Raw genomic sequence first — 13,244 nt, 5'->3', positions numbered from 1 at the left:
CACCTTGCTTTCATCGTAACACCCACTATCATGCTTCACATATACATATACTTCATTTAGATATAACCTCTTCCAGATATACATTGTCCAGTTCCTAATACATATCATGCATATACATCATACTTGTCACTTAACTTCACATGTTATGCCTTCAAGGTCATACTCACAATATACATACATAAACATATTAATGTACTTCAAATAAACACCGCCACCAAAGGTGGACCGTACCACTCAAGATCATTCCACCATAAGAACTAAACAAAATAGAACAACCACCCTTGTCCAATCCGTTACCAACTTTTCTCAATTTATCCATCAATACATCATAAAATAGCATTTAAGGCAGTATCTAATCACAACGTAACATAAATAAAACCATATTTAAATCATGCACATTAGACCCACTCCAAAAGCCAAAAGTTGAGAATATGCATAAGCATGGTTTCATTGGGATTTTGACCTTAAAATCATCAATTAACATTGAAAATAATATATTTCATCCATTATAACGTTTTCATGCAAAGAACCATGCTTAGAGTCAAAGATAGAAGGAGTTGGAGTTTGAAACCCTTTTTGAAATCTCTTTGGAAAGGCTCCTTGAATGAAACAAGGTTCAAGGATGAACTACCATACCTTAATATGAAGAAACCCACGAGATTTGGGTTTGAAACTTGAAGAACTTGTTCTTCTTCCTTGGAGCTTGAAGCTTCTTCAATGGAGGACTTTGGAGGAAAGGTTTTGGAGATATTTTTGTTTTGAACATGAAGGTTTGAATTGGTGGGGGAAATGAGGTTTTAAATGACCTAAAATCGTCCACAAATTATCCCCAAACTTCCTAAAAGACCCCCCCCCCCAACTAATTAGACCCTTTTACAAAGTCTAATATGACTTAAAAATGACACGACCAAATCTGGGAAGTGGCTGCGCGTCGCGGAGGCAGCTCCTGATTTTTCCTCTCACCATTTTTGATGCAGTGAACCTCGTGTCACTCGCGCGATGCATAGGCAGTTTCAGTGTCAGGCGCGCGATGCGAGGTGGCCCCCACATTTAGATTCTGCACGCTGTCTTGGGCAGCTTCCTTGTCCAACGTTTGGGTCCTCCTTGGGGACCCTTAGGTTGGTCCCCGAGGAATCGTACTACAACATTTTTACCCTTGGTATGTCCCTCTAGGTACTAGGGCCATCCCGACTTGTTTTAGACTCCAAAAAACACCTAAAATCATGTACAAGAAACAAGGACACACTAGCAAACATAAGGCTAGTTTGGAACGTCTTGGTCGTCCCTTGACGTTTAACTTCCAAACTTACAAAACTGACCTGAAATGATAAATTCACTATTTTAACTCATTATTAAACACTTGCAAAGCTCTAGGTAAACCAATTTCATTATGAGAGTCGCTACAGATAGTACTAATGATCCTAAGTATTTGGGAAAAGAACAATAGAAGTTTAGAGGGTTTAGAGATAAAAAACGAAGGAGAGAAGTCGAACAATTCCTCGAAAGAGCCCTAGCGCGTCGCGCCTCTAGGAGACCCAAAATATAATCTCTGTCCGTTGGCATCTAGGGCGCCGCGACAGCCAGAGCACCCGACCCAGCTCTCTCAAGTTTGAGGGCTGGCACCCCAAGCCTCTCAAAGCACCAGGGACGCCAACTCTCCCCATTCTTCCCTCATCTTTTCGTACTAGTTCCTTCATGATGTACCCATGTTTCCTAATTGATTTAAACAGTCTAAGGTACCTCTAAACATCATGAAATCAACCGTAAACATGAGATCATGAACCTTGAATCCATAATTCAATTCAATGAAAGTTAAGATCAATGTCATAGAAGTTAAGATTCAAGATTAACAGTTAAGAAGCAAGTCAAAGCAAAGTCCTCAAAAGTTTTCAAGAATCTATAGCAACATTTTAGCTTTGTTTTTAAGATTCAAGTTTTCAAGTTAAGTAAAGAGTAAAGAGTTGAGTTCATTTCAAAAAGTTATAAGGGAACTAAATATTTCCTAAGAATTCATAAATGTTTTAACATATGAACAAGAAAGAGAACATTGATTCCAAGAGAGATTTTAAGCTAAGTGTTGAGTAATTATCTCAACCCAAAGAAAGAAGCTATTTTAATGATACATGATTTAAGTATATTTTTGGGAGTAGAATTCAGCACCGATATTGGGATGCGCGTTCATAGTAACTCAAGTCTTCATAAACCATGTAGTCATCATGGGTATTAAAGGATCATACTTTTTAGATGATCACTTAAGTTAAGCTAGTGGATCCACAAAGTCAAGTAGTTATATGCGACAGCAATGTATTGGAGAGTTCTGGCAGCGTGAGCAAGATGATCTATCAACACTTAAGCTCATAGTGGTGGTTTTCGGTTAGAGAATCTCCCACAGAAACTATGTCACTTTATTACACAAGTAAAGTTGAGTTTCTTATTGCACTTTCTTTAATGAACTAAGTTGTTTTAAACTATTTTAAAAGCTATNTATTGCATGTGTCTTATTGATTTATATTGACTTAAGTTATTCATTGAGTTGAGAAGTGTCAAGGCAATTGTTCCCTTCATATTCTTTTCAAGCTAAAGTTGAGTTTCGCATTCCAACTCGCACACTCGTACATTTAGTGTACCGATGTCAGTTGAACTGCATAGTCTCATGATGTAGACGCAGGTACTAGGATCAGCATCTAGCGTACTGTTGATCCAGTGAACAGCTCAAAGTCATTTGGTAAGCCTCCTTACATTATGGAAGACATTTTTTATCACATATTTTCTATTTTAAGTTGTTAGGATTATTGGGGGTTCTATCCCAACATCCCTCTTTGTTTTTAGAGGCTTCATAGATAGACAGATAACATAGTTTTTTTATTCTTATTCATTTCAATTATAAATGTTTAGTACATGAGTTTCCAGTTTTGCTAAATATTACTTTCAAGTTATTTCATGAGTTACCTCTTGTGTTTAACTCTTCCGCTGAGTAATGTTATACCTGAAAATCCACTGACCTAGGCTAGAGCCTCACTTAATGAATGATGTTTAAATTGGTGTTTCTTGACCTATACTTATGTAATAAACTTTATTTAGAATTACTAGATCCTAAACGTCAACGGACGACCATGATTTCCGGAAAGTAGTGAAATTGAACTAGCATATGACCTTAAGTCTTGTGAAGGTTTGGGAGTGTCGTATGAAGGCTAAAACTTGTAAATAACTGTATATAGGTAAAATAATGTTTTTAGGATCAAAACATCTAGGTGCAACCCCACAAGGACCACCTATAGGTCCTTGAGGAGGACCCAACCATTGGCCAAAAAGCTGCCCAAGGGAGCAAGCATTTGTACATGGAAAGAGCATGTCCGCGTTGCGGACTAACTCCCCCATGGGAAATATGTTTGATCCTTGCCGCATACGTCATCATGGACTCTACTGTCTCAAAAATTAATTCCATAAAACTTGACGGACAGCTATGCGATGCGGACTTGGTCCACGACGAAAATTCAAAAATTTAAAGTCAAGTTTGACTTCACAAAAAGGTCTAAGTAAGTGAGGTGTATTTTGGGTATTTTAGGTATGGTTCTATATTGATTTTAAGTTAATTTTACATCACTTTTACCTACCCAAATCAAATACTCATATTGAAATCCAAATTTGCTTTCACCTCTCTCTAAATTCTCTCTCTACCTAACCTCCATTGAAGAGCATTGAAGCTTGAATAAGAAGACCAATTCTCCAATTTTTCTACTCAAATTCGTGGCTAAAGTCTTCATCAAAGTATGGACCCTTTCAGTCTTGGGATTCTTTTCCCCAAGAGGTCCATTCAAACATGATTTCAAATCCCCAAAACTCAAGGGTTTTCTCTATACATGGGTCTTCTTATAAATCCTAAATTGTGTATCAATTATGATGAATTATGATTAATTAGGGTTATTTAAGTGTATAGATATGAGTAATTGTTGTTTTTAATGTGAAATTCCATAGCACCCATGTTCGTCCTCAATTTCATAAATCTTGGATCTTGTTTGATGAATTGCTTAAAAATGATTAGTATATCAATTGTTATATTGGTGTTAATTGTATTATTACTTCATGGAGCCTTATATCATGTATTGTTTAAGTCTTGATCTAATTCTTCAGAATCCATGAATGTCCTTCTTCTCCTAACCCTAGCTCTTGAATTATGTTGATTAATGACTAGAGGTGATGTAATTGAGTATGTTCTTGTATAATTGACTATCCAATGAAGATGATATTTGAATTTATGGATACACATCATTGCTTTGGAATGAAGTCTTGAATGGGTCATGGAGGCCATTGGTATGACCTTCAAGGTTATGAATTTGTTATTGAAGTATTATTCGCTTATCTTTGGTAACGTTGGTTAATTGAAGTATGAATGATGAAGTTATGAATGTATTTTCATGCTATGAATATTATGGTTGTGAGATGATGATAGATGTACTATTATAAGGGGTTGAAGGTAATTCCTATGTGCATCTTATGGTTATGATATGATGTAATTTTATCACATGGTGTTGGGTTTGTGATGAAAGGACTTTCTCATCCTAGAACCTATGAGCTACGAACATGTTATATGAGCGGTTAAACTCCTAAGGCCTATGATATGCATTAATGTTAAGAAAGGCTTAAAGATACTTCAAAAGGTAAATTTAGCTTAGCACCGAGTGAACTTAACAAAGAGAGGTTTTCCTTCACAAAGGAAGGAAGGTTCACACTATGTTCTCTCATGAGGTGGAAACTACAATGCTAATTAGCATAAAAAGGGTTTCTAGTAACAACCTCATAGTTCCTTAACTATGTGCCCCCATAGGAAACCTAGCTAGTGGAACCACCTAGATGTTATTATGATGTATATATTCTACCTTGGCAAGTAGAACACCCTCCTTTCGGTGTGAGGGGATGACGTTGGATTCGATGTTTAGCTCACATGGTCTATTTCGGTTATGGCAAAGTTTGTCAAAAGTAAAATGAATTAATGTAAGTAAGAAGATGACATGTTAATAGCTCATGCTACTTAAGAGGTGTTACTTAGTGTAGGTAATGGTATAGAACTTTACCTATACATTGCACAAGTAGACCTTGAGGGGAGTTCTAGGGTTGGTTATTTATGTATATGTAATGTTGGTCTTATACGATGTTGGTTCCACTTAAGATACGTGATGTTGTTCTAAATTGTTATGCATGATATTGCCTACACTTGTTATGGTGATGTACGAGGTAAAAGACAATGCTTATGGTCTCTTTGCTAGTTTACTTGGTTTATGTGGGGTTATGGGGCTTCACATACACGTTACACTAGTGGACTTGGATTGGGGTTATGAGTAAGATCTTGTGATGTATTGATGAAATGGACTCTACACATGAAAAGTTGCCAATGGCTTTATTATGATGTTACTTTTGAACATGAATATGAATATGTCCTATTTTTGTTGTGTTGTGGACTTGTATATGTTCTTGGAATGTGAATAAAGGATTTTAAAGTGAACTTAGAAATTTTATAACAAAATGTCCCTTTGTGCATATCTTCAAATGTTTTACTTGCATATATCCATACTGTAAGGTCTCTCAAAATGAAGTAAGGTGACTAGAGACTCACATGTGCATAAAAAGGTTAATGTTTTAATTAAGTGTTTTATAGTGTGCATAGTTGATTTAAAGTGGTTTGGAGGTCAAACGTCCAAGAACGTTCACAACGTTTGAAAGTTAGTCTTTAGACGTGCTAGTGTGTCCTTGTATGTTTGCCTTGTTTTTATGTGTTGTGGGGAGTTCACAAACAGTATAGGTGATCCTATCATATTATTAGATATTTTAAGGGTCAAAACGTCTGGGTACGACTCCCCGAGGACCACCCTAAGGGCCCCCTAGGAGGACCCAAACGTTGGACAAGGAAGCTGCTCAAGGCAGCGTGCAGCAGCAAAAAGTGGATGCTGTCACGCGTCGCGCACCTGGAACTGAGTGTGCCTGTGCGTCGTGTGCCCTACCAGAGGTCCACTTCCTCAAAATTTTAGTGAGGCAAAAATTAGGATCTGCCCCCGCGACGCACAGCCACTTCTCAGATTCGGTTGCGTCGTTTTAAAGTCAAGTTTGACATGTCTAAAAGTCCCAATAATTATGGGGGTGTTTTGGTATCTTTGGGAGTTGGTTATAAACTGTTTCTAGGACTTATTTAACCCCTTTCCCAAGTAAAAACCCCAACACCCAATAAGATATCAAAATCCCAAATCTCTCTTCTCTTCCAAATTCTCTCAAACCTCCATTGGAGGGAAAACTCAAGGTTCAAGCTAGGGCTGGATTTTCATGGTTTCTTCTCAAACTTCTCATGGGTCTTCAATCAATAAGGTATGTTAATCCTTTATCCTTAGTTATCCATTCATCTAAGGAGTTCCTTCAAAGGTTTTCAAAGAGAATTCATGATCAAAATTCCTATCTTTCAATATAGCCATAGGCTCATAGTCAAATTGAATTCTAAAGCATTCTAATGATGAATACATGATTAATCACTGATGTTAAGATTAAATTCTATCCAATTCCATAAAAAAAACCATGATCCTTCTAATTTCTCAAATTGGCATATAATGTGGGTCTTGTGATCTTGATTCCATGTTAATTGAATTGTGACTAGATTTTATTGAATTTCTTATTTCTATTACTATCTATATATATTGAATATGAATCAATGAGGATTGGATGAATTGTTGATAATTGATAAATGGTGATCATATCTTGGAAGTATTGGTGAGTTGACCTAGATCTCTCTATTTAGTAGAGAATTAACATTGAATTGTGTTGATTGGTATGGTCCACTTATATTGGTGGTATTTACCTTATTTTCTATATATCTATATGTTTTGATCATGGACTTGAAGGAGAGTTATGAATTATGAAGTGTGGTTATGATGATCACACCTATGAAGTGTTAAGTCTAGTCTTCAATGCTAGTATCATGTTCTAGGTGTTGATAATGTCTAATACATTTGAATGAAGTTGTTAGGGTTAGGTATGATATATGTTCTTCCATTGATGATTTAATAATGGTAAATGACCCCTACCTATGTGCCCCAATATGAATGTGTTATCTTAGCCAATGTTAGGGTTCTTGGATGCAATGTAAATGAAGTTTTGTCTCCTATGCTATAATGTGGTGTGTGGTCTATGCATGAGTGTATAATGTGGTCTTAAGAGGGTGGGTGCCTTAATTTTATATTGATAGCCATTATGTTATCATGTCTACCAATGTACACACACTCACACCTCATGTATGTTTATGAGTAGTCTAGGTTTATGGCGTCTAATGAAAGGATAATTCTCATATGCACTAACGTCTACTACTATGCATGCAAAGTATACGTCCATGAAGTAAGATATGTATATTAACTAGGATGACTTGATAGGTGAACTAGTATAGGTAAGGGTATGCATTTTGCCTATACATGGAACATGTCTACCTTGATAGAATAACTCCTAGGGTGATTACTCTATGTACATGAATATGAATGCATGACTAAGCTATGAATATGAAAGTAAATGTTATGATGAAGTATGCATAGGTGTAGTGTCTAAATGTGTTTATTTTAAAGGTATTCTCATGTAAATACACATACACACACATGAATGCATCTAAGGAAGCATGTTTGATAATCTAGTAAAGAGGGAGTCTCTTGAAAATTATTCTTAATTGTACTCTAAACTAGATTGTGCCTGAATATGCTATGTTCATGTGAAAGGTTTTCTTACATGAATTAGGTTGATGAAAGGACATTCTAATATATACCCTATGAGTTAAGCATATAAGGAGTTATACCTCATAAATCTATTTTTAAGCAGTAAAGTTAATAAAGACTTTTCAATAAAGGAAAGTTAGCTTAGCACCGAGTGAACTTGATGATGAGGGGTGCCCTATTCCAATGTGGGAAAGCTTGTTCACCTTAGTCCTCGCGAGGTGGATAACTACAATTCCCAATAGGCATAAAGAGGGTTTCCATGTATACCCCCAAGTTTCCATAACTATGTTTCCCATAGGACCTAGCTAGTGGATCCACCTAAAACGCTAGAATGATACTCACGTCTTACCTTGGAAAGTAAGATACCCTATTTTGGTGTGAGGGAATGACATCAAATTCCATGTTTAGCTTACATGGTCTTATTCTCGGTTAAGCTAGCAATTCCCTAAAGTAAAATGGACAATGGAAGTAAAGTAATGAACCCTAACTAGGATAACCTAAGGGAAGTTGCTTAGTGTAGGTGAGTGTATGGGACTTTATCTATGCATTGCACTAGTAGCTCTTGAAGGGAGTTATAGGAAGGTGTTCTATATGTATATTTATATTTCTTTTATGCATGACATTATGATATTGACCAATTTTTGTGATAATATGCATGATGTTTGTCTTATTTACTATATGATGAAGGTCATACTTGGCATGTATGAAGTTGTCTATACTTGTCTTGATGATATATGGAGTATATCATTCTTGTGGTCTCTTTGTGAGTTTACTTAGTATATATGAGGTTATGGTACTTCACAAGTACGTTGCACTAGTAGGCTTAGATTGGAATTACGAGTAAGGTCTTACGATGTTGTAGTAAAGTGAAGTCCAAGCATGTAGTTGTTGACTATTGCCTATTATGATGTTATTGGTAGTGTTGAATTGTATGTTGTCTTGGGATGAGTCTTATATAAGGTTCATGCAATATGTTGAGTTTTACGTGAAGGTTGTAGTGTCATGATATGCTATGTCTCTATGTATATGTAAAGATGTTTGATGTTAAGGAGGGTTACGTGAATGTTCACCTTGGTGACCTTAAGGTGATGCTTGAGTGTGGGTAGTGGAATGGGACACTATTCATACATTGCACCAAGTGTTACTAGAGGTTTACTTAGTGCTAAAGGATTTAAGTTAAAAGAATGAATAAAGTCATGAAATGCTAAATGAGCCTAAAATGAATTATGTGGCTTTATGTGTCTTAAATGGTTTATGTGGCTTTGTGGAATGTCATGAATAGTTTCTATGCCTATGTGAAGTATATGAGCTATGTTATACTTATTGTATCAATGTTTTATGAAGTTTTACTAAAAAGCATGATGCATGGTTTTCTAACCAAATGTCCTCTTTAAATGCATATTTGTCATACTTAGTGCATTTTCTTGTACTAACACCATTCTTCTTCGCCTTTTTACGCAAAGTGTAGGTAATGGATGCTTAAAGGATATCTCTAAAGTAAAGGGCTTGATATGTGTTTCCCAAGCTCAATAAAGGGATCCTTATGATCAAGGATTTCCTATGTCAAGTTTATATTCAATGTATTGTAATATATTAAATATTATGTTATGATGTTAAAGGGTTGTGTCCCTATTTTATCCTATTGATGTTGAGTCTAAGATGGCAAAAGAGACTTAGAATCTAATTATGTATTATGACTTATATTTTAGGGAAATGTACAAGTACCCCCTCAACCTATGCCCGTAATCTCAGAGACACACTTATACTATACTAAGGTCCTATTACCCCCTTGAACTAATTTATAAGTAATATTTTCTACCCCTTTTCATCCTACGTGGCACTATCTTGTGGGCCCAGCATGTGTTGACATTTTTTTCAATCTAGTGCCATGTAGGCCGAAAAGGGGTAGAAAATTATTTGAAAAATAAATTTAGGGGGGTAATAGGACCTTAGTATAGTATAAGTGTGTCTCTGAGATTTCGGGAGGGGGTACTTATGCATATTACCTATATTATATATATATATATATATATATATATATATATATATACACACACTAGTCAGGGGCACGTGCGTTGCACGTGTGAGCTATGGTAAGTATATCATTCTATGTGAATTTTTTTTAGTAAATTAGTGTTTTGATGATTGGGTGAATTGTTATTGATGTAGTAGAAGTGTACATTGTTTTAATTAGTCTTTTGATGATTACATGAGGTATTAGTGATTTTGTATGGTGAAAAATATTTGACGCATTTACTAATAAGTAGGAACGATAACATGCAGTTAATATGAAGTGTTTAAATAGAAGTACGAAAGTACGGTTAATTGTCAATAATACTAATATTTAAACATTATAATAGAATATAATGTTAATAAAGTTGATAATAGTATTGAAAGAAATATTCCGAAAATGACCCTAACGAATTGAAGAGTGTGGGTTGTTGAAGAATCCATTATGTTTGCATAGGTTTGTTTGCGTCTTCTAAACCTGTGATTTGAAGCAATGTAATGTTGTTTGTATATAGTATCTGTAAATAGTTAATTATATGTGTTAGAATGACCATATATGTATATGGGGTTATCGTACCTAAAACTTCCTTATAGACGATGTTCTTTGTGTACGTTCCTTTTTGACGTTTGGGTTGCTCTGTTAGGACAAGTACTTTTGTTGTGGACATAGATATCCCTCTTGATATCGTCACGTACAATTGACCATGTGAGAAAACATGTTGGGGCAAATACAAACCAACATTGTGAATTGTTTGACCTTGAGATTTATTTATAGTCATTGCAAAAACAAAGGCATACGGGGAATTGCTTTCGAATGAATTTAAATGGATATCCTTCATTATCTGGTGGTGATAGTTGTATTCTTGGAAGAAACACATGTTCTGTTGCAAAATGACCACTTGATATTTCTGCATGCAAGATATTTTGAGAGAAACCTCGACATATCATTCGTGTGTCGTTGCATAAGCCACTTGAAGGGTCCAAATTCCTTAGCAACATGATAGGTGCATTTTCCTTCAATTCTAACCGGCATTTAATAAGATATGTCAAAATCTATCCATTTTTTTTATTTTTTCCGCCTCTTGTAAGTTGTAATGTATTATGTTCAATACCTATGTGGTGGGAGACCGTTTGGTGTTAAAGTATTTAGATATTCTTCTTGGTAATAGTTGTTTGTGTTATCTTCTGCTGAGTCAAAGCTATTGAATCTCTTGCTTTCACCTGGGAATTGAGATATTAACTTGTTGTTAATTTTATCTACATGGCCATTTCTGCTTGCTAAAATAGCTCTTTCAGTGACATATTTTGTTGTAGCAGCATTTTCTTGCAGGTTTTGAAATATGTCTTTTATTATGGATTCTTCTGGAATTCCATCCTGGGAATGTTTGATTGTTAATTGTTCTGGGAGGAGGATTAATTTTTTTCTTATTGTTGGTTCATCACTTTTACCCACTCGAAGTAAGAACTCACTGAATGTTGGATCTGTTCTTGCTCTTATATTTCTAGTAAATTAAATCTTCTCCATCAAAGGCCAGAGATATGATTTTACCAAGCTTGCATTTACAATTTTTGCTCGAGTTGATTTTGGAACTACTGGTAACACCTGCCAAAAATCTCCTCCAAAAACCATGACTTTTCCGCCGAATGGTTTATCGATGTCCATTATGTCTCTGAAGCTCGTTTCGACTGTTTCTATTGTTTGTCGTTTGGCCATTGGTGCTTTATCCCATATAATCACTTTTGCTTTTCTAATCAATTTGGCAGCACCACTTTGCTTTGACATGTTTGTCATAGTTGATTCACTTGTTTGAAGAGGGAACCTTGAGTGTGTTGTACGTCCTCATGGTAAGATTGAAGCAGCTACGCCACTGGTTGCTGTTGCCAAACCTATCATACCTCTTGATCTAACATTGGCAATTAATGCACGGTATAGGTATGTTTTTCCAGTTCTCCCGGGTCCATCCACAAAGAATATTGCAGTTGTTCCAGCATCGATTGTTTGCATTATTTTTGTAAAAGCATGATGTTGTTCTGGATTTAATTGTGACTATGCATCAAAATCTTCAGGTGGTATCTGCACGGACATTTCTTCATTTATTTCTCTACATTCTGATGAACCAACTTCGAGGAAATTATGATCTAGTAGAGGAATGTCATATATGTCTATGATTTTGCCCATACTTTGCAAGCAAATATTAATACTATTCAGAGTAGACTGTAGTATAGTATTGTTTGAGTTGCCATATAACTGCTGAAGTCCTCTGACATATCCTCATAATAAGTATCCCAGAGTTTTCTTATATCCGTTGGGTTACAATGAACCAAAATTGTAGCAAACAAACTTCTAAGAGCGAATGGCATTTTGAAGACAACAACCTCTCTCAAACATTCTGATATGTTGTTGTCGGACTCAAGTAACCCTCTTTCTTTGGTTGCTTCTTTGAAGGTCTTACATTGCTTGCCATTGACCGTGAGTAAGTCGTTGAATGACAATGGTCCACTTACATGGTTTAGTAACAACCGCTCATAATATCTTTCCCCTTATCGAGGATTAGTTGTGCAATATAATCAATATGTACTAATTAATAAGTTTAAAAAGTATCAATGTGTATGATTTTATAGCTTACTACATTCAGCTTACCGATTGCAATGCGACCAATTACAGATCTTGTTTTCCTTTTTGTCCATGTCTTTACCTTTGAATTCCAAACATAATACTTTGGGAATTCACTATAAAGATACTTTTTTTCTTCTGAGTCAATTGAGCACATTCTGAAATATTCGGTCAACATTGTTTAATTGACATCATCCCAGGCGATGACATTTTTTAAATTTTGATTTGTCCAGTAAAACACTGTGATTTTTTTTGAGTTAGTATTTGTATTTGATAATTTTAATTATTTTTGTAAGTAAATGTGTATTATAATGCATTAATATGTGTACCTGAATGTTTTTCTGGCAAATGTAGTTGAAGGTTGATGACTGCAGGTTGCATTTCAGTCAAGTTGAATTCATATATTCTCCATAGTGCTTCAGGCGGTGAGACCCATCACGCATCTTGAAATGTTTTTATTTCGTCAATAACATTTTCACCATAATCAGACTGAACATAAATTGCACACCAATCATGTCCTTTATATATATTCTTGTATAGATACTTTATTGGTTTGACTCCTGAGCAAACCTCAACATTAATGTGACAATTGTATGTTGTAAGCAGATAAGGGCTATAAGGTACTACTTATTAATTTGTCATATGCATTCCACGAACAATCGCTATTCTTCCATCCATTCTTCTTTTATAAATAGGATATCCATCCTTTTCTTGGATTGATTTGTTGTTGTATGGCCTTGGATAATGATATTTACACTGTCCATTTTGCATGCATGTTTTTGTTGGATGTTTGTTTCCACATGGACCATGCATCATATGTTTGAGCACTAATTTATGCAATATAGGATACTCATATTTATCTGGAATCTCTGCTGAGATAAACC

The 13,244-nt window shown here is 35.5% G+C and overlaps 1 protein-coding gene across 1 annotated transcript in view; it reads right to left on the bottom strand.

The window, feature by feature from the left end:
* LOC107013340 overlaps positions 1-11,529 on the bottom strand; it is a 38,172-nt gene extending 26,643 nt beyond the window's left edge. Inside the window, exons 1-2 of the mRNA XM_015213271.1 lie at positions 11,296-11,529; positions 10,859-11,121 (exon numbers count right to left, since the gene is read on the bottom strand). Coding sequence (XP_015068757.1) covers positions 10,859-11,121; positions 11,296-11,529 — 497 coding nt within the window. The remainder of the gene's footprint in view (positions 1-10,858; positions 11,122-11,295) is intronic.
* Between the last annotated feature and the right edge of the window lie 1,715 nt (positions 11,530-13,244).

Source organism: Solanum pennellii, chromosome 3 (assembly GCF_001406875.1).
Source record: "Solanum pennellii chromosome 3, SPENNV200".
In the NCBI taxonomy this organism is placed as follows: domain Eukaryota; kingdom Viridiplantae; phylum Streptophyta; class Magnoliopsida; order Solanales; family Solanaceae; genus Solanum; species Solanum pennellii.
Note: the sequence above shows the minus strand (reverse complement) of the source record. Positions and strands in the feature narration are given on the sequence as shown.